This window comes from Meriones unguiculatus, chromosome 17 (genome assembly GCF_030254825.1).
Source record: "Meriones unguiculatus strain TT.TT164.6M chromosome 17, Bangor_MerUng_6.1, whole genome shotgun sequence".
Taxonomy (NCBI): domain Eukaryota; kingdom Metazoa; phylum Chordata; class Mammalia; order Rodentia; family Muridae; genus Meriones; species Meriones unguiculatus.
The window spans coordinates 20,388,045-20,411,437 of record NC_083364.1 but is presented as its reverse complement, the minus strand read 5'-3'; the positions used below and the strand labels follow the sequence as shown (position 1 = coordinate 20,411,437).

Genomic DNA, 23,393 nt, shown 5'->3' with positions numbered 1-23,393 from the left:
ACTGTGGATGCCACATGACAGCTCCTATCTTGACTTTTCCACAACCGTAACCTGGAATTGTAAGCCAAAAAAAAAAAAAAAAAAGCCCCATTCTCCCATAAGTAGTGTTTTGGGCAGAGTACTTTCTTGCTGCAGCAGAATTAAACTAGGCCCGAGTTCGAAGGTGGGTTGTTCTTTCTAGGTGAGAGACTGATTAAGAGTTATTAACCCCGTCTACAGACAACAGTACAGTGTGGGCTCTGAGGAGAGATCGGGCCCGCATGGCAGCGTCTGGTCCCTCCTTCCAGTTTGGAGGTGGAGGTTCTAAGTCACAGGACTGAGGAGCAGCCTGTGGGGCGAGCCAGAGCTGGCCTTCCAGCTGTCTGAATCAGCTCCGGGTGAAAAGGTCTAGAACAAGAAGTCACTGGAGCTGGGAAACCCAATTACTATGTTACTGTGTCGGGGATTGTCACAGTTTCACAAAAACTGGAGTGGCCCTGGCAAACATTCCTACCCGGCCCCCACCACCACCACCCCACCCTTCCCCATACACACACACACACACACACACACACACACACACACACACCACAGTAACAGGCACAGCTTGGGTTAGACTTAGAATCCCTGCCCACATTCCCCACAACGGTCATGTCCATAGCCCTCCATCTCCCATCCCCACAGCCGCAGAGGACTCAAGCCAAGCCGGGGCCACACACTAGACAGGGTGCCACCAGGACAAGAGAAAGGAGACCTAGCTATGCCGTGGCCTAAGATCCGGGTGAGGAACTGGCAGAAAGCTCTGGGGAGAGGCGGCATGTGGGATGTGAGGAGCGGTGCTTGGGTGCAGCCACACCTCACAGCACAGAACCCGGCCCCTTACAAGGAGGCACAGCTTCAGGGCTGAGTCAACCGCTCTCCCGTAACCAGCAGCCAGCACGTGGGGACAGACATGACAGGGGGAGGCAGAGGCCCCCCCGCGGGGGGTCTCGTGATAGTGTTGGGCCCTGGCCACATTATATTCTTGAAAGGCGAGCCATTTGGACACCAGTTTGTTTTGTTTTGACTAATACCAAGCAACAAAGTAGCAGTTCTCCAGGGATAAGAGCCCGGGCTTGGGGTGTTCCGGTTCATGGCCTATTTCCAGCAGCAACCCTGTTGCCACACTGTAGCAAGGCACCCCACCCTCCTTGAGCCTCCATTTCCCAACTCCAACTGGCGTGAGCCAGCGCCTCCAAGCACTCCTTGCTTTAAAACCTGAACAGATTCCCATAATGCACTTGGACAAAGATGTGGGCATTGGATGTAATGTAAATATCTCCTTTTTCAGTACGGGAGATGGAACTAAGAGACAGACGTGTTCGAGGCCCGGCTCTACCACTGAGCCACGCCCCCAGCCCCTCACTGAGGGTTCTAGGCAGGAGTTCTAATGCTTCATATTTTCAGAATTTTAATTTCAAGCTGTTTAGAAACTCACAGCTGGGGAGGTCATAGGCTGGGGGGTGGTATTATTGAGTATCATTGAGTGTTACTGTGGTTCTCCGAAGTTAGCTGACTTCTAAAAGCTTGTTTATACCCTTAGACAAGTCTGTTCCTTATCTTGAGCGGAGGAGATTCTCTGCCCGGTGAACGGTGAGTGCAGAAGCTCCCGGATACTCAAAGTGCTGAGGATGAGGAATGACTGTGCTCAGGCCTAAACAGTTCCGGACTGGGAAAGATGGAGGAAGAGGGGAGACAATTAACAGGGCCACAGTGGCATCTTCTGGGCGGCCCAACCGTCCCTGCAACCATGAACACACAGAGGCTTCGGCAGCCTGCACAAGACTGGCTGTCCACAATCGACAGAGCCATACCTCTCCCTCCTAAGCCATCCAGAGGACCCAGATTCAATCTCCAGCACCCACACGGCAGCCCGCAGCTGTCTGTAACTCCAGTCCCGGGGGATCTGATGTCCTCTCTGGCCTCTGCTGCTGTGGCATGTGTGCAATGCACAGACATACCTGCAAGCAAAACAACCCATGCACAGAAAAATCAACAACTAAAAAACTAAACAGGAAGGCTTGAAGTTGGGAGGTTTGGGGAGGTGGGGGTGGATCTGGGAGAAAGCAATCTGACTAAGAGAGAAAGGTAGGAAGGGAGAGAGGAGGAGAAAGAGAGTGAAGGAGGGAGTCAGTTGTCAACTTCATAATTGCAATGAGGGACAAACAGCGAGCGGCGGTGGGGCTGGAGCACTTTCCCAGCATGCACGAGTCCCTGAGTCCTAGCCCCGAGGTCCTATAAACCCAGAACTTGGTGATGCACACCCGACAGCTCAGGAGGTGGAGGCGGAAGGATCATGAGTTCAAGGACAGCCTTGGCTACTTACTGAGTGGAAAGCCAGCCTGGACTACATGAAACCCTGTTGAGAGCATGGGGGAGGGGCAAGAGACAGAGAGAGAGAGAGATGTGGAGATAGCTGGATGAGTGAAAGCATTTGCTGCATAAGCATGAGGACCTGAGTTCAAATCCCTCCAAGCCGGGAACATGGCAAGGAGTATGTGTAATTCCAGAAACCCTACCGGGGGTGGGAGGGAAAACAGAACTCCTGGGATCTGGCAGTCCACGGCCAACAAGAAAGACCCTGTCTGAAACAAGACGGAAGGTAAAGACTAGGGTACATGCATGCCCACTGACTCCCACGTGTGCTCAGACAAACTCATGCTCATGCCGAGAGTTGTTCTAGGCGTGTTGCTGATGTCTTATAATCCCAGCATTCCAGAGGCCGAAGGCAGGAAGGTCAGGAGTGCCTGGGCAATACAGTGAGTTCCAGGCTAGCCTGGGCTGCATAGGAAACCCTGTAATTAATTAAGCATCAATAACAAAGCAAAGACGTGTTGGTGCAGGGAACGCAGCGTGCTGTCTGTCTGTGGGGTCCAGCTATGAGTCTTAGCCCTCTAATGTTAGTCTCCAAGCCTTCCCAGGGGTGTCCCAGCTCAAAAGAGACCCAAGTCGCAGCCAGCAAGGGAGTTCTAGGTCCCTCCAGCGCTCCGCAGACAGTCCCCAGCCTGCACTCACATCCCCTGCAAACGCCACACACCCGCCACCCTGAAACCAAACTTCCCACTGGAGAGCCAGGGGCCAGAAGCCACCGCCCTTCCCCGGCCTCTACAAAGGTTCTGAGGAAGCAGGGGTCTTCGAGGAATGAAGAGGGGAGGAGTAGACAGAGCCACTGAGGCTGGGACTCCGCGCAGCCTCTGGTGGCACCTGGAAGCTGGAAGTGGGGGTACACCGGGACCCTGAGGTCCCAGAGGAGGTTCCTGCGTCTCCAGGCCCCTCCCTTCATCTTCCCTCCATCCCTCCATCCTTCACTACGAGCATCTGAGCATCTCGGCAGGCCCAGGAGGCGGAGCACGCGGCGACCCGGCGTGACGCGGGGCCAGCTCCCCTGATATAGAGGAGCCCGGCGGCGCAGAGTCAGAGCTCCGCAGCCACCTCATCCAGTCTCCGGAGCCACCGCGGCCCGTCCACACCGTCCCCCAGCCGCCACCAGCAGCGCCACCGCCATGCGCGAGATCGTGCACCTGCAAGCCGGGCAATGCGGCAACCAGATCGGGGCCAAGGTGCGCCGGGCTGGGGAGCGGGTGGGGATGTGGAGGGGCACGGAAAGGGGTGCCCGGCTCCCACAAGACTCACCCAGGAATTCTGCATCCCAGGGTGGTGGGGGAGGGGAGCCAGGGCAGAGCCAGGCTGGGAACAAAGAGGCCGGTGATGGGGGCAGGGCCCGGCCTGTGTCCCTTGGCCACAGCTGGCCTCAGAGCTGGGCCACTGTCACCCTCGGCTGCCCGGCACGAGGTGGCACGACCCCTCCTCCCAGGGCTGCTGCCGGGCTGGGCTGGCACCGAGTGGCTCCAGTGGGGCCCAGCCTCTCCCTACCCCCAACTTCCCCTTCTTGCTGGCTCATGCTCTGCTGTGGCTCAGGATTGCCCGTCACCTCCCAGCAGACAGCAAGCAAATGGCTTCAAGGGTGCGCAAGACACAGCATCACTCAGCGTTTCCTGACTGGCCCTGTAACCCACTCTTACATCTTAGCACTTTGGGAGGTAGAGGCAGGAGTCCCAAAACAGCCTCCTGGGCCACATGAAACCCTGTGTCAAAAATATAAGGGGTTGGGGCTGTAGCTCAGGGGTCAACAGCCCTTGCTCGGGTGTTGTGGTAAACACCTGTCACTCCAGCCGCTGGCAAGGTGGAGGCAGAAAAAGCGGAGTTCAGTACCATCCTAGGCTACCTAGTGAATTTCAGACTAGCCTGGGCTTTGGGAGAGCCTACCCAAAAAATAAGAAATAACTTTGGGAGGGGGTGGCAAGGCAGGGTTTCTCTGTGTAGCCCTGGCTGTCCCGCAACTCTCTCTGTAGACCAGGCTGGCCTTGAACTCAGCCAACTGCCTGCTTCTGCCTCCTGAGTGCTGAGATTAAAGGTGTGCTGTCCGTCATAAATAAATTTTTTTAAGACAGCAAGTCAAAAAAAGCTATTCAACCCTTCAAATAAACAATGGGGCAGGCGACACGGTTCCTCTGGGGCTCCGGCCAAACCCGGCAACACAAGTTTGATTGTCAGGACGCACATGCCGGAAAGAAATAACCACCTCCAGCAAATTGACCTCTGACCTCCACCACACAAGCTGCAGCGTGAATGTGCGCTCACACACGCGCGCACACGCGCACACACTCACACTCATAACATAGGAAGATCTACTGAACTCTGCTGTCCCCCCACCCATCCTCCAGTTCTGGGAAGTCATCAGTGACGAGCATGGCATTGACCCCACCGGGACCTACCATGGGGACAGCGACCTCCAGCTGGAGAGGATCAGCGTCTACTACAACGAGGCCACAGGTAGGGCAGCCAGAGAGGCAGAAATGTTCTTGGGGTGGGAGGGAGCTGGCAAGGAGAGGCAGGATGAGCCCTGCAGCCTGCTGGGCCTGGAGCTCACCCCAGCCTCCTCCATCTGCCATCCCCACAGGTGGAAATTATGTGCCCAGAGCCGTGCTGGTTGACCTGGAACCTGGCACCATGGACTCCGTCCGCTCTGGCCCCTTCGGCCAGATCTTCCGGCCAGACAACTTTGTGTTCGGTGAGTCCCTCTCCAATGTGAGCACATTGGCTTTGTCTCTAGATAGAGGCTTAGACCATCCTCTAACTAGCACCAAAGAGCCTGCAGTGACAGGGCAGTCAGGGATTTGATTAGGGACGCCAAGAGAACCCCGGGGAGACACGAGGGCCTACCTCAAAGAAGAGGCTTATGCGGGGTCTCCCTAGCCTCTGTACAGCTGAGGTTGGCCCTGAACCAACTTACGAAGCTTAAGCTGACCCTGATCCTCCTGCCCCCGCCTTCCCAGTTCTGGGATGGCCGCCAGTTTCCTGTGGTGCTGGGGCTGGAGCCCAGGGCTTCGTGGATGCAAGAGGAACACTCCACTTACTGAGCCCAGCCAGAGGAGCACTCTGCCCCCTGAGCCCAGCCCAGAGGAGCATTCTGCCCCCTGAGCCCAGCCCAGAGGAGCACTCTGCCCCCGAGCCCAGCCCAGAGGAGCACTCTGCCCCCTGAGCCCAGTCCCAGCACTCTGGAGACCATGTCTTAGGAAGGAGGTGATTGGGCTCTTTGTAGACACTATGCCTCAGGAGGGATCTGAGCTCAGGGGAGTGGGTCACCTCCACGGGGGTGGCAGGCAGGTAGAGAGGGAGCACGCAGGAAGCTGTTTTGTCCTCTGCCGCAGCCCCAGCAAGTGACCTTGGACAAGCGAGTCTCTCTTCCTGATGGGTACAAACCTGTGGAAGCCAACGTGTGCCTGTGTGGGTGTGGCGCATACAAGGTCCTCCAGAGATGGCTGCGGAGAAAAAAGATATTAAAGGCGAGGGAGGCCAAGGAGCATGCTCACAAAGAGTGTGCCCCTGAGAAACAGGGAGACAGACAGGCAGGCAGGAGAGGAGACAAGAAAGGAAGGCAGAGAGAAAGGAAAAGATTAAAAGGAGGCTTGGGAGATGACAGCAAAGTGTTCAATGTGCAAGCAAGAGGGATGTGAGTTCGAATCCCAAGCACCCATTAAAAAAATCAGGCCCAGAGATTTGTGTCAGCAACCCTGGCTCTGGGGAGAGTGGTGACAGGGAAATCCCTGGAGTTCATTGGTCAGCCAGCCTAGCCAACTGTTAAGTTCCAGTTGAGAAAGAAACCCTGTCTCGAAATAACTAGACAAACAAGGTGGACAGAGATAGAGGAAGACACCAGGCACCGACCTCTGGCCGCCATACCCCTGAGTCTACACAGGCATGCACACACAGGTACGCACACAGACATGGAGCAGGGGCCTGCTGGAGGTGACAGAGGGGCCGTGTGAATACAGAGGAGAAGGAATTCCAAGCAGACACACTGCCCTGTGCAAAGGTCCCAGAGCAGGACACAGCCCTGCGCGATGGAGGAGCAGCCAGGATGCTTGGGTGACTATAACAGAACAAATGAGGGAACGAGATTAGGACAGGCAGAAGCGGGGAGGCGCTAGCGGAGCTGGGACCTGACTCGGCTCACGGCGCCCTCTAGCGGCTGCAGGGAGAACAGACGCGAGGCAGAGCCTGGGACTAGGAGGAGGCAGAACAGATTTTTCAAGCTTAGATGGGGAATGGTTTTATTTAACTTTTGGTAGAAGCCTCCTAGCTTCTGGATGAAGGTGTGGCAAAATTGAAACACTATTAACTACAATGATTATTATAACACACAATAATAGGGGCTGGAGAGACTACTTAGCGGTTAACAGCGGTCTGCTCTAGCAGGGGACCAGGACGCTGAGGGTGCTTCAACCATCTTCAACTCTAGAGCACCTTACGCCCCCTTCCGGCCTCAGAGGGCACTGCACTCACACAGCGTGCAGACAAGAGGCAAAATGCTCACACACAAAAATATGAATAAAATAAAATCTGAAAGATAACTATAAATAAATTCATCACGTCTTATAACTGTTTGATAATGTATTGATTATTATTTATGCATATTATTACATTAAGTTATTGTTTTTGATGATAATAGTTGTGCTGTATTATTACACTGTAGGGTGACTGCAGATAATAATACACAAGATCTCATGCAGCTGAGGGGAATTTTTTTTTTAAATATAGAACAGAACGCTTTGCAAATTTGCGTGTCATCCTTCGCACGGGCCATGCTTATCTTCTCGGTATTGTTCCAATTTTAGTGTGTGTGCTGCCGAAGCGAGCACCTGAGGGAAATTTTAAATGTTTTTAGTGTGAATAAAACATTGACGTATGCTTGGGGAAGTTGGTATCTTTATCCTAATCCAAACATTATACAATATGGACCTGTAGCAAAATACAGCATGGCCCTCCACAAATGTGTATGGTTTTTTTTAAAGATTTATTTATTTATATAATTTATGCATATGAGTGCTCTTCTTGCATGTGTGCCTGCATGACAGAAGAGGACATCAGATCCCACTATAGATGGTTGGGAGCCCCCATGTGGTTGCTGGGAATAGAACTCAGGTCCTCTGGAAGAGCAGCCAGTGCTCTTAAACTCTGAGCCATCTCTCCAGCCTCCAATGTGTGTGACTTTTATGTCTTGGCTGAAAAATAAACCTGGAACCTGGGGTGATGGAGGAGCCGCTCGGAGGCCTGTGTGGCTGGAGCAGAGGAGGTGAGGAGAAGAGATGGAGGCAGAGGCGAGAGGAACAGGAAGAGGTAAACAAACCCTTGCCTGGCTCGGTGCGCTGGGCCCATGCTCAGCACCACAGAAGCTGGGATTTCTGGTGTCTGTCATGATGTCGTGAGGGTCAGGAGTTCAAGCTTCTCCTCAGCTACACATGGGGGTTGAGACCAGCTGGGGCTGTCTCTAAATAAATAAATAATCTGGAGCCTGGCATGCCAGCCTACACCTGCCAACCCAGCACTTAGCAGGCACAGAGCCAGAAGCTCATGAGCAGCCGGGGTTACAAAGCGAAGCTCCATATAAAGAAAGAAAACAAAATAAAACCACCTAAGACAAACCGTTGTGGGGCTGGAGAGATGGCTCAGTGGTTAAGAGCGCTTGCTGCTCTTCCAAAGGTCCTGAGTTTGAGTCCCAGCACCCATATCAGAAGGCTTGCACCCACCTGTAACGCCAGCTCCAGGGCAGCTTCTCTGTAGCCTGGGCTGTTCTAGTCTCAATTTGTAAACCACCCTGCTCTGAAGCTCAGAGATCCCCCTGCCTCTGCCTCCCCAGTGCCGAGATTAAAGGCATGTGCCACCACAGCCAGCTAGAATGAAGCTTTTAAAATAATCAACTAAACTAATCACCGTAGTCTCCAAAAGTAAGTTAAAATGACAATAATGCTAACATTATTTTTTCCAGTATTTTCACTGTTATTTATTCATTCCTGAATCTCATGTAGCCCAGGTTGGCCTCCAACTCATCATGTGACTGTAGCTAGCCTTAAATGCCTGATCCTCCCGGCAATGCCCCCTGGGTGCTGGAATGACAGGTGAGGCCACCACACCTGGCTTCTTCGGTGGCCAAGTTGGAACCTGGGGCCCCAGGCTCGCTAGGCAGGGCTCTGTCCATGGCCCCTACCCAGCCATTCTTACATCCTCTGGTCTAAGGATTCAGGCACTGTTGTGCAGCACAGACCCCAACGCTGTCCCTTCCCCAGGTCAATCGGGAGCTGGCAACAACTGGGCCAAGGGCCACTACACGGAGGGCGCAGAGCTGGTGGACGCGGTCCTGGACGTGGTGCGGAAGGAGGCAGAGAGCTGCGACTGCCTGCAGGGCTTCCAGCTGACGCACTCGCTGGGCGGCGGCACAGGCTCGGGCATGGGCACGCTGCTCATCAGCAAGATCCGGGAGGAGTTCCCAGACAGGATCATGAACACGTTCAGCGTGGTGCCGTCGCCCAAGGTCTCGGACACGGTGGTGGAGCCCTACAACGCCACCCTCTCCGTGCACCAGCTGGTGGAGAACACGGACGAGACCTACTGCATCGACAACGAGGCCCTGTACGACATCTGCTTCCGCACGCTCAAGCTGACCACGCCCACCTACGGGGACCTCAACCACCTGGTGTCGGCCACCATGAGCGGCGTCACCACCTGCCTGCGCTTCCCGGGCCAGCTCAACGCCGACCTGCGCAAGCTGGCCGTCAACATGGTGCCCTTCCCGCGCCTGCACTTCTTCATGCCGGGCTTCGCGCCCCTCACCAGCCGCGGCAGCCAGCAGTACCGGGCGCTCACGGTGCCCGAGCTCACCCAGCAGATGTTCGACGCCAAGAACATGATGGCCGCCTGCGACCCCCGCCACGGCCGCTACCTCACCGTGGCCGCCGTCTTCCGGGGCCGCATGTCCATGAAGGAGGTGGACGAGCAGATGCTGAGCGTGCAGAGCAAGAACAGCAGCTACTTCGTGGAGTGGATCCCCAACAACGTCAAGACGGCCGTGTGTGACATCCCGCCTCGCGGCCTCAAGATGGCCGCCACCTTCATCGGCAACAGCACGGCCATCCAGGAGCTGTTCAAGCGCATCTCCGAGCAGTTCACCGCCATGTTCCGCCGCAAGGCCTTCCTGCACTGGTACACGGGCGAGGGCATGGACGAGATGGAGTTCACCGAGGCCGAGAGCAACATGAACGACCTGGTCTCCGAGTACCAGCAGTACCAGGACGCCACGGCTGAGGAGGGCGAGTTCGAAGAAGAGGCCGAAGAGGAAGTGGCCTAGGGCCACCCGCCCCGTCCCCACCGCCACTCCGCCCCCGGGGCACACCAGCAAAGCTTTGACCCTGAGCTCCCACCTCTGTGTGCACACACACACACACACACACACACACACACACACACACGCTGCCCGTCCCCTCGGACACCATGCACACCCTCACCATGAGGGTCAAGGCCAGAGCCCAGGTTGCTTTTACTTGCTTGAACCCCTGCACCCACTTTCTCTCCAGCCCTGCCAGGAAGGGCTCTTCTTGTCCCCTCGAGCCCCTCCCCTCGCCCCAGCCCCCCACATACTCCACCCCCTTGGATCTTGAGATCCTACGTTTTCTCCTGTCCCTTCTCCTATGGCCCTCCTGAACCTCTGACACCCCCGGCTGTCTCTCTAGATCTTGATTTGTATTTTACCTGCTCCGGAAAGCCCTCTTCACCTCTCGCCTCGCCTCGCCTCACCTTTGAGCTCACGGCTCCCCGCTCTTGACCCACAACTCCACTCTCACTCCCTGTGTGTTCTTGCCCTTGTGCCTTAGTTCAGTTCCTACCAGAGAAGTGGGAAAGGGAGAAGAGAGGCCTGTGGCCTGGGATGAGAGGGCCCCTCCCCACTGCCCCTTCCCCCCTGCTCTCCCTGCTGACCCTCCACCAATAAAGGAGTCATTGCTTTGACTTGGCTTTCTGTTGAGTTTACTTTCAATTTCGTTTCTTCTGAGGATTGGAGGGGCCCACAGGGTGTAAGAGCAGATCTTCAGGTTGGGGTACAGGGATTGCAGAGCCAAACAGGCAAGGCTAGAGCAATGTTCTGGTGTAGGATAAGCCATCTGTACACCAGGAACATGCCTATTTTCTGCCGTTGTTACCAAAGTTGGGGCCACAGCCTGTACCTTAATAAATCAAGTCACGTTTATTCAGCACGGCCCACACTGGGAAGACGGACCTGAGGAGTCCCCGGATTTCTTTGTCTCTCTTCACAGTGTGGCCAAAGTGAATACATCTTGTTTGGTTTGGGAGTCTTTGTTGCCATTTGTCCTTTGGTTTTGTGTTTTGGCGTTTCTGAGACAGGATCTTACTATGGAGAGAGTTCCAGGTTCCTGGAACTCGCTATGTATCCCGGGCTGCCCGGAACACGAGGAGCTCTGCCTGCCTCTGCCTGCCGAGTACTGGGATTGAAGGTGTGGCTAACTGTGCTGTTTTAATTGGCTTCTCGAGGATGGCAGCCACACACTTCTTAAAATAATTATATATATGAAAGCTATTGGCTGTTATTTCTAATTATGTGTCTGGGTGTCTGGAAGGCAGAAGCATCAGATCCTCTGGAGCTGGAGTTGTCAACCAGCCACGAGGGCGCAGGGACCTGAACTTAGATCCCGGCTCCTAACTACTGAGCCATGTCCCCAGCGCCCTAAAGTTAAGTTCTTGGGGTACAAATGGGGACCCTAAGTTTAGTAACACCCAGGCCTGTCTGCCTGTCTCAAGTCAGTTCTGTGACTCTCTCAGTGAGGTGTCTGCATGTGTGTCCACACCCCTGCGCACCTCACCTGGGTTCTGAGTCTCTCTACATCTCCATAAGGATTCCTTGAATGACTCCAGCAGTCACCTTCTGTCCCCCTCTTTTGCCCTTCAATGTAGCTGCCTCTCCACCTCCGGTAAATGAAACAGGAACAACAAAGGGAAAAGATCTGGATGGTCATCACAGACTTCCAATACTCAGGGGACTCAGAAAGAACAAGCCTGGGTGTGACCATGGGGCCCCTGAGGGTGAAGCCAGACTCCCCGCCTGGTGCTGCTTGTCACCCCACCTAGGTTCATAAACCGAGGACTCCTGAGTCGCTAGCGGCGGGTGGGGGCGGGGGCCTCCTTCATCTGGGAACGTCACCCAGTCAAACTTCCCCTCTCAGCCACACAGGAAGCTGAGCACATCAAGCGCCCAGCCCCAAGCCAGCACAGGCTCCCCCAACCCCAGGAGCCCTTGGGGAAAGGGCCCACCTGGCCAGCCCTTCGGACACCATGGGATCCACGGAGAAGTAAGAGCTGTCTCCCCCATCCGGTGCAGCAAGACTGCCAGGCAAAAAACAAAACTCATGGTAGCTGGGGGCTTCGGGAGGGAAGGGCCCAGGAAGTGCAGCCACCCACTGGGGTGGCCTCAAGGGGACCTGCCCCAGCCACGCATGGTCCTTCTTCAGTTTTCCTCACTCTGGATCTGTGTAATGAAGACAGGGACTTCAGGAGTGTGGCATCCCAGTAAGGGCGGTGTCCTGGGAAGGTGGTTTCCAGGAGGGGTGGTCGGTAGTGAGGTGTGAGAGGGTGTGCCCGGAGACAGTGTGGTAACCTTGGGGGGGGTCGTGGGAGCCTTGTGCTTGTGTCCATACGATGAGATGCTGCTGGTGCCCGTGTCAGGGTGGTGTGGGAAACCGGATGGGCTAGGGCGTGGGCAAGCCAGTCACCTCCGGTGGCTTCTGAAAGCTAAGCTGCCGGTCAGATGCTCAAAGGTGCAGGGAGAGAAGAGACAGGACTCACTGCACACACCTGAGACACTGCAGTTCTATCCACAGACTCGAGGCACGAGCACCAGACAGAATCACAAGTTTGTTCTCTTTACACAAATGCTTTTTACACGCAGACACACCATCACAGGCAGGGGTGGCCCCTCCCCATCTGTCTCCTCCTGTGCTCGCTCTCTCTCCCTCTCTTCCTCTCCCTCTCCTTCCCTCTTCTCTCCCTCCCTGCACCTCCTTCTCTCCCTCCCTCTCTCTCTCTCTGTGCCCTCAGTCTCTCCTCCCTCTCATTTCTCTCTCCCTGCTTTCTCTCTCCTCTCTCTGTACCTATCTCTCTGTCTTTGGAAACAGGATCTCAGTGTGTAACCCTCATCAACCTGGAACTCATATGTAGACCAGGCAGGCCATGAACTCGCAGAGACCAGCCCTCCTTTGCCTGGGGTTCAAGGTATGGTCACCATGCTGGTTTCTGCTCTCTTTTCCCTTCACTTCTCCCCACCCTCATCCTCCTGCAGCATTCATACCCGGTTCCACCCCTCAGGGTGCCCACACCAACACACCTGGTCATACACATGTGCAGAATAGGGAGCACACAGCAGAAGCACAGATGCAAGACTCAGAGCACACACACATACACAATCACACACTCACACACATACACATACACAATCACACACTCACACACATACACACACACACATGCACACGCACACACACACACACACACACACACACACCTGCTAAGCTCCCTCATGGTCCACAGGAGGCATCCCCCTGCCGTGTTTGACTGGTTCTTCGAAGCCCGCCGTCCCCACTCCCTGGAGGAGGGTAAGATGGGACAGCTGGGGCAGGAGAGGTGGAGGGAGGGTGTGAGGCCTGGAGCTCAGCACCTGGCTCTCCCTGCAGATCCCCCCATCCTGTGGCAGTTCCCCCCGGATGTCCAGGAGCAGGTATTCAGAAGCCATCCAGGTTCTGCCCAGCCTGAGGGACTGTGTGGGCCTCGATCTCCAGGAGGCCAGCATGAGTGACGGGTTGACACTTCTTCCCCTGCAGGAAGCCATGCAAATGGTGCCCAGGTTCTGCTTCCCTTTCGACGTAGAAAGGTATGGATGGGACGGAGGGGGGCTCAGAGGCTTTGGGGACTGTGGGCAGGACCCTGACAGCTGGAGCATTGTAGGCACAGGGGCTCAGGGACCCAGAGACCCAAGAGCTGAAGGACATGGGAGGCTGTGCCTAGTGTCTAGGGGGCTCAAACGAGGGCATCAGATCCCCTAGAACTAAACTTATGCTTGGGAGCCACCGTGTGGATGCAGGGAACTGAACTCCGGTCCTCTGTGGGAGCGGCTAGGACTCTAACCACCAGGCCATCTCTCCAGTCCCTGTACACACACTCGCTTTGTTCTTTGAGACAGAGTCTCTTTCACTGGCTTGCAGGTCTCCAAGGAGGATTTACTGGCCATTGCTCTCCAGGGCCTTGATGAGTTCACGTCCCTGCATCTGGGACCAGACTTAATTTCATTCTATTGTGTTTAGTGTGTGTGTGTGTGTGTGTGTGTGTGTGTGTGTGTGTGATGGTGGCTGTGCCTGTGCCCCAGGACCCAAGTCCACAGTCAGAGGATAACTTTGTGGAGTTGGTCCTTTCCTTCCACCACGGGGGTCTCTGGAGCCTGGACCCACACGGCCAGGCTTGCATGGGAAGCACCTTTTCCTGGTGAGCCACCTCCCTGGCCTCCAGATCGTCTTTCTTTTCCAAGACGGGTCTGGGAATGGAGCCTGGGTCGTCAGTCTTGTAGGGCATGCGCCTCAGCAGTGCAAGTAGGAACACGGCCTCCAGGACTCAAGAGTTCCTGACGCCTGGGACCCCACCAGCTCCCGCACCAAGCCACCAAAGAAACATTCACAGATGCATTCACAGGCGACCTTGGGGGTGTGGGCAGGGTAAGGAAGTCAGAAAATAGATGCTGGGGTGTGCACCAGAGCCTTTCCCCTCCAGGGAGCTGCCCGGCCCTGCTGTCCAGCATTTCACCTTCGCCCTTACCGACCTGGCCGGCAACCGAAGATTCGGCTTCTGCCGCCTGCGAGCCGGGGCGTGCAGTTGCCTGTGTATCCTCAGGTGGGTGGCACGAGCAAACGCTGGGCCTCGAGGCGAGGAGAGGAGAGACAGATGGGAGCAAACGCTGGGCCTCGCAGTGAGGAATAGACACCACAACTGGTCCAAGGAGTGAGAGACCGCAGGGTGCTCAGCCCAAAGTGGGAAAGCCGTGCCCCTCCCCCTCCACACGAGGCCATGTGGGCAGTGGGGGTGCAGCGGCCAGAGGGAGCAGAGTGAAGCGGCGCCTCCTGGACAGACTGACGCTCACGAACACAGAAGCACATCATTAAAACAGACAGAATCCCGGCATGGCTGGGGGGGGGCTCGTGAGGCCCACCCCTAGCCGAGGCGCTGTTAGCTGACGGCTGCTGGGACAGGGCGGCGGCTCTCTCTCTCTCTCTCTCTCAGCATGCTCGCACACACACACAGATGCCACTAAGTGGTCTCCGGTGTGGTTTTGTTGGGGTGGGGGGTAGGGGATTGAGACAGGGTCTCACTCTATAGCCCTGGCTAGCCTGGGTCTCACCCTGTAGACCAGGCTGGCCTCAAACTCCCAGAGATCCTCCAGCCTCCAGGTGCCGCCGCCACACCTGGCTGATCCTGTAGGTTTTTTTTAACATCCAATGAAGTTGAGAGGGGGAAGTTGGGGTAGGGGGTTGAAGAGGTGGGGAGTTATGGATCAAAACCCAGGGTGCACACGTGAAAACACAAACTATCAGCTGGGAGATGGCAGTGTACATCCTCGAGCCCAGACCTCGGGAGGCAGAAGACGTGATCTCTGTGAGTTCAAGGCCAGCCTGGTCTACAGAGCGAGTTCCAGGGCTGCACAGAGAGACACTGTCTCGGAAAAACAAACGAACACCACTAGACAGAACAATACAAGGCACACCATCGTCTTCATTCGTGAAATTCTCAACAAGCCTGTCAAAGTGTCGGATCACTGAGGCACTTTCCAGACCCTGATGCTCGGCTCCCGCTTCTCTCTCTGCAGCCACCTTCCCTGGTTTGAAGTGTTCTACAAGATTCTCAATGTTGTGGGGGACCTCCTAGCCCAGAACCAAGTGAGACAGCCCTACCCTCAGCCCCACCCGGCCTCACCGGAGCTCAGGCCGTTCCCACGACCCCATGGGGGCCCTCGGGGACTAACTCGGTCCTGCACCCCTCAGGTCTCAGAGGCCGAAGAGCTCCTGCAGAACCTGCAGCACCACCGCCTTCCGGGACCTCGGGCTTCAGGGGTGAGTAGCTCCCAGGTCTGCGGGCTGGCCTCCCGCGGGCCAGGCGCCGGCCAGGCGGGGCACCCCACCGTGACTCCTGTCCCCAGGAGAGCAGCCCCGCCGTCTGGAGCGACCGTGGCGCCTTGCCTCCCGCCCTACGGAACAGCAAGCTGGTGAGTGGAGCTGCCGGGTCCCCGGCCCTCCCCGCCGGTCAGCGCAGCCGGGCTGACGCCTCTCCCCGATGTCCCCCGCCAGCTTTCTTGTTTCGTGGCCCCGGATTCTGCCGGCCTGCCGTCTATTCCCGAGAACGTGAGTAAGGAGGACAGGCGTGGACCGCAGAAGGGGGACTGGCGGGTCCTGGCCGGCTGGCCCTCACCCAGCTGCTGTTCCTCAGAGGAATCTCACCGAGCTGGTGGTCGCGGTGACCGACGAGAACATCGTGGGGCTGTTCGCGGCGCTGCTGGCTGAGAGGAGGATCCTGCTCACGGCCAGCAAGCTCAGCACTGTGAGGAGGGGACACGGGGAGGCCCTGAACGCCCTTCACTCCGCCCCACCCCTGTGGAGGCGGCCCAATGGCTCCAACTCAGTGGTCCAACCACTGAGGACCAGACCTGGCCTAGCTCTCCCCAGCCGGGGCCTTGGCTCAGCGGGTGGAGGGCTCCCCCTGGCATCAACCAGGCCTGGCAGGCCTGGGGGCATACACCTGCATTCATAGCACTGGGAGGCTGAGGCAGGAGGATCAGAGATATCTAGTTTGAGGTGAGCCCGATACATGAGACCCACCAGGTCTCAATAAATAAATGAATAAATAAATAAATAAGCACTTGAAAAACCTCCTAGGGCCTGTGAGGTGGCTCAGAGAGCAAAGGTGCCTCCAGCCAAATTTTGAGGATCTGAGTTCAATCCCCAGGGCACACATGGTGGATAGACCCCACTCCTACAAGTTGTCCTCCAAATCTGCACAAGCGAGCACACGCACACACGCACACATGCACGCATGCACGCAAACTCACCCACAAGGAAGCATAATTTTATTTTTTTATTTCTAGTTCCAGTTGTACGTTTTGCAGTATAAAGGTTTTTTTTTATGTGTGTGCCTGGATGTGGGTGTCCTCAGAGATGACCCCCTGGAGGTTAGAGGCAGCTGTGAGCCACCTTTGGGGGAACCCCGAGCCTGTGGAAGGGCTACCAGTGCCATGACTACCGAGCCATCTCTCCTGCCCCTCAAGTGTGTTTCTGTGTGTTTGTGGGTTTTGTTTTTCTTTTGTTTTCAAGGCAGAGTTTCTCTGTGTGGCCCTGGCTGTCCTGGAACTCACTCTGTAGACCAGGCTGGCCTCGAACTCAGAGATCCACCTGTCTTTGCCTCCCCAGTGCTGGGATTACAGGCCAGAGGCAATGCACGGGGCCGAGTTTATTGTTATCTGTGCCCATGGAGCTGTAACGCCAAAATCTTGGTCTCCACTGCCTTCCTAAGGTTCCAGCCAGTTCCCCAGCATGGGAGGAGGGGACAGGCCAATCCGGGAGCCATTTCAGTGATCCAGGACCCTGGAGCCACCCGGCAAGCTAAGGCCTGACTCTGCCTCCCTCCTCTCACCCCCAGCTGACAGCCTGCATTCACGCGTCCTGCGCTCTGCTCTACCCCATGCGCTGGGAGCACGTTTTGATCCCCACGCTGCCCCCGCACCTGCTGGATTACTGCTGGTGAGAAAGAGAGGGTGAGGGGCGAGGACGGGCAGGCAGAGCCTGGAGTGTGGCGGGCCTTTAGCCAGAGGCTGGAGGATCTCTTTGAGAGAGACCCTATCACAAAGAGTTTAAAAATGGAGAGTTCTGGGCTAGCCTGTGTGAGTCACGGACAGGCGACAGGCTTGGGATGAAAGGCATACATCCGCTTCTCCACAGCGCACCCATGCCCTACCTCATCGGAGTCCACGCCAGTCTCGCGGAGGTAAACGCTGAAGCACCCCGAGGCTGGCGCTGGGGAGGCAGTGCCTTTCCGGCCAGTCCCTCGGAGCGCGCGCTCTCTCCTGCAGAGAGTTCGGGAGAAGGCCCTGGAAGAGGTCGTGGTGCTGAACGCCGACTCCAACACTCTGGAGACGCCCTTCGACGACGTGCAAGCGCTGCCGCCGGACGTGGTCAGTGCCCCGGCTTCCCGCCCACCCCCCCAGCTGCAGCCTCCACCCCACCCAACCCGCCGTCTGCCCCGTGTCAGGTGTCCCTGCTGAGGTTCCGGCTGAGGAAAGTGGCCCTGAGCCCCGGGGAAGGGGTGTCCCGTCTCTTCCTGAAAGCCCAGGCCCTGCTGTTCGGAGGCTACCGCGAAGCGCTCATCTGCACTCCGGTGAGCAGCTGGAGAGGGCGGTGCCCGGGACAGGCCTCTCCCAGGATAAGCTTTAGGGTCTCAGGTGGCCTAGGCTAGCCTCACACTTAGTATATAGCCCCGGATGAGTTTGAACTCTCGGACCTCGTGATTTTTTTTTTTTTTTTTTTCCTGGAACTGGGTGTCTGTAGCCTGGGCTGCCCTGAGCTCATTACCTAACCCAGCAGCAACGCCCCTGCCTCAGCCTCTCACACTATCAACGTTATTTAACGTTGACCTTGAGGTCCTGCTTGGGGTCAGGTGTACAGGAGGCGCCCGATCTGTGCTTGCGGGGTGGCTGTGAAGTGGGGAGGAAGATGGTGGGAGTCAGGAGAGCCGCAGGAAGCTCTGGGAGGAATCCTTCTTCCAGGGTCAGCCAGTGACCTTCAGTGAGGAAGCTTTCCTGGCTCAGAAACCTGGGGCGCCCCTGCAGGCCTTCCGCAAAAGAGCGGTGCACCTGCAGCTGTTCAAGCAGGTGAGAGCGCGGGAGCGGGGCTGGGGCGCCGGGGGCAGGAATAATCGAGTCGGGGGCGGGGCTGGGGCAGGGCCGGTCGCCTCGGGGGCGGGGCCTGGACGCCGGGGGCAGAAATAATCGAGCCGGGGGCGGGGCGGGGGCGGGGCCGGTCATGCCGGGGGCGGGGCCGGAGCACCGGGGCGGGGCCTGGACGCCGGGGGCGGGACTGGGGCGCCAGGCAGAAATGGTTGAGCCGGGGGCGGAGCTGGTTGCCTCTGGGGCGGGGCTGGCCGCGCCGGGAGCGGGGCTGGGGCGGGGCCCGGGGCGCCGGAGGCGGGGCCTGTCGCCTCGGGGGCGGGGCTGGGCGCCGGGGGCAGGAATGGTCGAGCCGGGGGCGGGGGGCTGGTTGCCTCGGGGGCGGGGCTGCCGGTTCCCGGGGGCTTCGCCACGTTGGGTACCTAGTCTCTAGACCGGTCCCCTGAGGCCCGGGCCCCGCGAGGGAGGGTCCTTCTAAGTCTTCAGGAACGGCGGGTACCCGTGTCTGACGCTCTGTCCCACCTCAAGTTCATCGAAACCCGACTGGAGAAACTCAACGCTGGAGAAGGCTTCTCGGACCACTTTGAGCAAGAGATCGTTGCCTGCTGCGGGGCTTCCTCAGGTGAGCGCCAGGGCTCCGCCCCAGCCGCTCCCCCAGCCGCGGCCGGCCTCGGCCATCGCAGCTCTCTCCCTTCCTCCCAGGCGCCCTTCGATCCTACCAGCTCTGGGTAGAGAGTCTTAAGGTAAGAAAAGCAAGCCCCTGTCCTGTTTGTAACCAACCTCATCACCTCGAGGCTCACCACGGCCCCCAGCAAGGGGGTGGGTTAAGCTCGAGGAGGCACAGAGAGGGAAGGGGCTGCCCACAGAGGAAGACCCAAGGCGGGAAGCGGAGTGTGGGGTCCAGCCCCGGTGACCTCAGGGCCCAAGCTCCTCCCCTTTGGTGCTTCCTCACCCAACCCCCTACAGAAAGGCAGCGATGCCCTCCTGCATTCAGTGAAGACTAAAACCCGGCCAGCCGTCAGGAACGTGTACCGATCGGTGAGCTTGGGGCTGCCTTGACCACGGGGAAGGGGCGGAGGGAGTCTCTGCTGAAGGCGCCTGTGTGTACGTGCCTGCAGAAGCCCCAGCCACCTTGGGATTTGTGAGAGAGGGTCTCACCAAGTGGCCTGGCTGTCTTTGAACTCGGAGAGTCAATGCCTCTGCCTCCTGAATGCTGGAAGTTTGTGCCCCCACCATACCCAGCAGCTTTGGAGGTTTTGGCGGGTGAGGGGAGAGGGTGCATTTATTTATTTTAGGTATGTGTGTCACGGTGCATCTGTGGAGGTCAGAGGACAGCTTGTAGGAGCTGGTTGTGTTAGCTGGGAGGGTGGTGCACGCCTTTAGTCCCTCCAGTCAGGAGGTGGAGGCAGGCAGATCTTTGTGAGTTTGAGGCCAGCCTGGTCTGAAGGGCGAGTCCCAGGACTATACACAGAGAAACCCCATCTCAAAAACAACAAAGTTGGTTGTGTGTTTGCACCACGTGGGTCCCAAACGTGGCACTTGAGTTGGCAGGCTTACCACAGTCACCTTACCTTGTTTCCTAAGACAGGATCATTCGCTGAAGCTGAAACTCACTGCCTAGGCTAGCCTGGCTGGCCAGTGCTCCAGGGACCCACACACACAAGCAATAGCCTAACAGGCCCATGCCACCACACTCGGCATTTTTAGGAAGAATTTGACTGACTGACCCTCTCTCCAGCCCGACAGAAGGGTCTTGAGTATTCACAGAGGATGGGACATTTTGATCCCACTAGGCATTGAATGTGCACTTTAAAATACTGACAGATTTTTTTTTCCTACACTTAGTTTTCATTTACAGTTTCGTTCTTAGTGTGTGTTGTGTGAGTAGGTGTGCCTACTAGCCTGCTTGTAAATGCTCTGTGTGTGGAGGCCGGAAGAGGGTGCTGGGCCCCTGGAACTGAGATCCTGGCAGTTGTGAGACCCCTGAATCTGAGTTCTCGGCCAGAGCAGCAAGCACTCTAACGAGCCATCTCTCCAGCCCCACCAGACACAGGGGCCGGGCTGTTTGTTTCTGAGGCAGGGCCTCACTAGGTGGCCCTGGCTGGCCTGGAACTCAACATGTAGACCAGGCTGGCTTCCAGTCCTGCCTTCCAGGGGATTAAAGCTGTGGCTAGCACTCAAGGTCCCTATTCATTACTGTTAGAATTCCTTTCTGTCCGTTTTAATTGGGCAGCCAGACTACAAGCAAGAGGATCAGGAGTCAAGACCAGCCTTGGCCACATAGAGAGAGCTTGAGGCCTGTCTGAGACACGAAACTACTTTCTCAAAAACCAAACCCCGAGTCTGGGCTCCTAGCTCTTCCGTACAGCCCTGGGTTTCATCACTAGCATCACATAAACTGGGCACAGCGGGACACATCTGTCACCAGCATTAGGGAGGGCCAGGGACAGGAGGAATAAAGGTCACCCTGAGTTACACCAGGAGTGTGAAGGCAAGCCTGGCCTACGTGAGCAAAATAAAGAAGGCTGGGCCTGGTGGCGCACACCTTTAGCTCCAGCGCTTGAGGAAACAGATGTAGGCAGATCTCTAAAAGCTGGAAGCTAGCCTGCTCTACATTGCTGGTTCCAGGGCAGCCAGGTTACAGTGTAAGATTCTGTCTCCAAACAGCTGGGTGGTTGATGGGCGGTGGTGGTGCACGCCTTTAATCCCAGTACTCGAGAGGCAGAGGCAGGTGAATCTCCAAAGTTTAAGGCCAGCCTGGTCCATAATGTGAGTCCCAGGAGCCAGGGCCACACAGAGAAACTCTGTCTCAAATAAATAAATAATAGATAAATAAAATTTAATAATAAAAATTAAGGCTGGCAAGATGTTTCTTGCTGTTAAATTTGATAACCTAAGTTCGATCCCTAGAGCCCATGTGACAGAGAACCCACTCCCCAGGTTGAACTCTGCCCTCCACGCATATGCGCCCTCTCCCCCAAATAAACACACAAATGAAACTAAAACGACTCTGACAGCCGAGATCCTTGTCACTTAGCTCCCATTCTTGATCATTTTTGTCTGTAGCTCCAAACGTCCTTCAGACCAACCTTTACACTTCAGCTCTGTCGGCTCGATTTTAACCCTACACACCATGGCCAAACCTTTGGTTTATGGCAGGAATACTGTACATCAATCAAAGGTGTAACGCAGCTTGGAAGTTACAAAGAAGGGTGGGGCTGTAGAAAACAGCTGTCCTAGGGACCAGAGTCCTGTCACCTCTGAGCTAATGCTGTGCTTGCTGGGCCATTGTTCTAGGCAAAGACTGGCCTGAAGGGCGTGCAGAGCCTGCTCATGACCAAGGTAAGATGGTCCGGGTGCGGTCTCCACCCACGGGTAATTCAGGGGAGCAGGGACGGTATCCCAGCCCACACATACATCCCTTCACAGGATGGAGACTCTGGCCTGCAGAGAGGGGGATCCCTGAGAACCCCCAGCCTCGTCAGCCGCTCGGATCGTCTGCAACAGCGCCTGCCTATCAGCCAGCACTTTGGGCAGGTGAGGATGCCCACCTGGCACCAGACATCACAAGCGTGCACACACGCACACACACTCTGAAGAGACCCACATTCCACCATCACAAACCGCAGATTCCCGCCAAACCCCCCCAGTCATCCCCAGTGTTCACCAAACGACCTCAATTTGAGGCTGGAATGTAGTGCGCCTGCTACACAGCCAAGGATGACTTTGAACTCCTGCTCCAGCACACAGCTTAGCTGCTGCTAGGGACCCAAGCCAGGGCTCTATGACGACTGAGTTACCTCTTGGTTTAGGGGCTTGTGTTTGGTCGGTTGGTTTTTAGACCGGCCTGGTCTCAAACTCACAGAGATCCACCCTGGCTTCTCAGCAGGCTGAGGCAGCTCCCAAGGCCCCTCCCCACTCTTCCTCCCTTCTTTTTCAGAACCGGCCCCTCCGCCCTAGCAGGAGACTCAAGAAGGAAGGGGGAACTTCTTTCGAACCCCTGGGAGAGCGGTAATTGAAGCATGTCAAAGTTGGAGGAGCCGGGGTCACAGCTGATGAGGGGTGCGTTCAGGCTCTGGAGCGGCCCAATGCAGCCCTCGGTGTCACCCTCAATCCAGGAGCCCTGCCCTGAGCCCGAGGGACACTCAGAGTCCCTGGGCAGAGGAGACTCTGGATGGCAGCTTTCTGGGATCTGGAGAAGAACTGGATCTGCTGGGCGAGATTCTAGACAGTCTGAGTGTGGAAACCAAGAGCGGTGGCCGGCTGAGAGCCAGCCAGAGTCTGGGCTGCTGTCAACAAGGGGCCTCGGAGAGCTGCTTCAGCCTGGTAAGACTCTCCCCCGGCCCCCTCCACCTGCCAGCTTCTTCTCCACCTGACATCAACTACACCCCCCAATCCTGCTCCGCCCAGCCTGACATCCCAGCAAGGTCACCATGGCAACTGGAGGAGGATGATCCATCCCCAGAAGCCCAGCTCTGGTCCCTCTCAGGGGACCTGTCATCTCTGCAGGACACCCCATCTTTCGAGGATGTAAGCTACTCAAAGAAACGCTGTTCTCAGCCACCCTCAGACATCTCCTTGCCGCCTGCATCTTTAGCCACTTCAGCTGACCCCAGCAGCCAAGGGGACCCCGAGCCCTCTCCTCCCACAGAGCTGGATTCTAGAACTCCACAAAGCCCTTGCTACAGACTCCCCACAGTCCCCACTCAGCCCAGTCCTCCAGAAAGCACCCAACATCTCGTCCCCACAGAGCCCAGCCCTGACGCTGTCTGGACATTACAGTCCAGTCAGTCTCCTGCACACACCAATTCTCCAGAGAGCCCCGGGAAACAGCCTCCCCGGGTCCTGCTGGACCAGGCTCAGGTCCAACCCCTCAAGGAGCTGAGGGCTCCTACTTCTTACATCGCTCAGATAAGCAACCGGCAAGGACCCCAGGCCAGGCAACCCCGAGTTGCTGATCTGAAGAAGCATTTTGAAAAATAAGGTTGGGGACCCCAGCTCTCAATAAAGCTGATCTTGTTTCCTTTGATGAGTTTAACCTGAGGCCTTCTGTCAGCTC

General features: G+C 56.7%; 2 protein-coding genes, 1 long non-coding RNA gene and 1 other non-coding gene across 13 annotated transcripts; 2 read left to right on the top strand and 2 right to left on the bottom strand.

The window, feature by feature from the left end:
* Positions 1 to 647: 647 nt before the first annotated feature.
* Positions 648 to 3,951, bottom strand: LOC132648792 (uncharacterized). Its single transcript, XR_009587199.1, has 3 exons — positions 3,652 to 3,951; positions 1,833 to 1,979; positions 648 to 1,687 (listed from the first exon to the last, which is right to left on the bottom strand). It is a non-coding gene; the product is annotated as an uncharacterized LOC132648792 (long non-coding RNA).
* Positions 3,268 to 10,359, top strand: Tubb4a (tubulin beta 4A class IVa). The gene is made up of 4 exons (XM_060371322.1): positions 3,268 to 3,578; positions 4,743 to 4,851; positions 4,979 to 5,089; positions 8,646 to 10,359. Exons 1-4 carry the CDS (start codon positions 3,522 to 3,524, stop codon positions 9,701 to 9,703), a joined length of 1,335 nt encoding a protein of 444 aa, XP_060227305.1. The 5' UTR covers positions 3,268 to 3,521; the 3' UTR covers positions 9,704 to 10,359.
* LOC132648889 (U6 spliceosomal RNA) lies at positions 7,115 to 7,220 on the bottom strand. The gene has a single exon (XR_009587273.1). It is a non-coding gene; the product is annotated as a U6 spliceosomal RNA (small nuclear RNA).
* Positions 10,360 to 11,572: 1,213 nt separating the features above from the next.
* On the top strand, positions 11,573 to 23,363 carry Dennd1c (DENN domain containing 1C). Of its 10 annotated transcripts, none has more exons than XR_009587197.1 (23): positions 11,573 to 11,714; positions 12,949 to 13,013; positions 13,092 to 13,135; positions 13,239 to 13,288; positions 14,179 to 14,298; positions 15,269 to 15,338; positions 15,444 to 15,512; positions 15,599 to 15,664; positions 15,747 to 15,800; positions 15,886 to 15,996; positions 17,092 to 17,192; positions 17,391 to 17,436; positions 17,522 to 17,623; positions 17,701 to 17,826; positions 18,215 to 18,319; positions 18,863 to 18,956; positions 19,037 to 19,077; positions 19,301 to 19,372; positions 21,401 to 21,515; positions 21,632 to 21,676; positions 21,764 to 21,871; positions 22,275 to 22,345; positions 22,453 to 22,590. XR_009587197.1 is itself a non-coding variant. In XM_021632989.2 (23 exons), the coding sequence occupies exons 1-23, from the start codon at positions 11,698 to 11,700 to the stop codon at positions 23,315 to 23,317; spliced, it is 2,358 nt and encodes a 785-aa protein (XP_021488664.1). In that variant the 5' UTR covers positions 11,574 to 11,697; the 3' UTR covers positions 23,318 to 23,363. The 10 variants fall into 10 exon arrangements, 8 of the variants coding, with proteins under 8 accessions (XP_060227304.1, XP_021488664.1, XP_060227301.1 ...); XR_009587198.1 differs by having other exon boundaries at positions 22,429 to 22,556; XM_021632989.2 differs by lacking the exon at positions 21,401 to 21,515 and adding an exon at positions 22,745 to 23,363 and having other exon boundaries at positions 11,574 to 11,714; positions 22,453 to 22,660.
* The last annotated feature ends 30 nt before the right edge of the window (positions 23,364 to 23,393 follow it).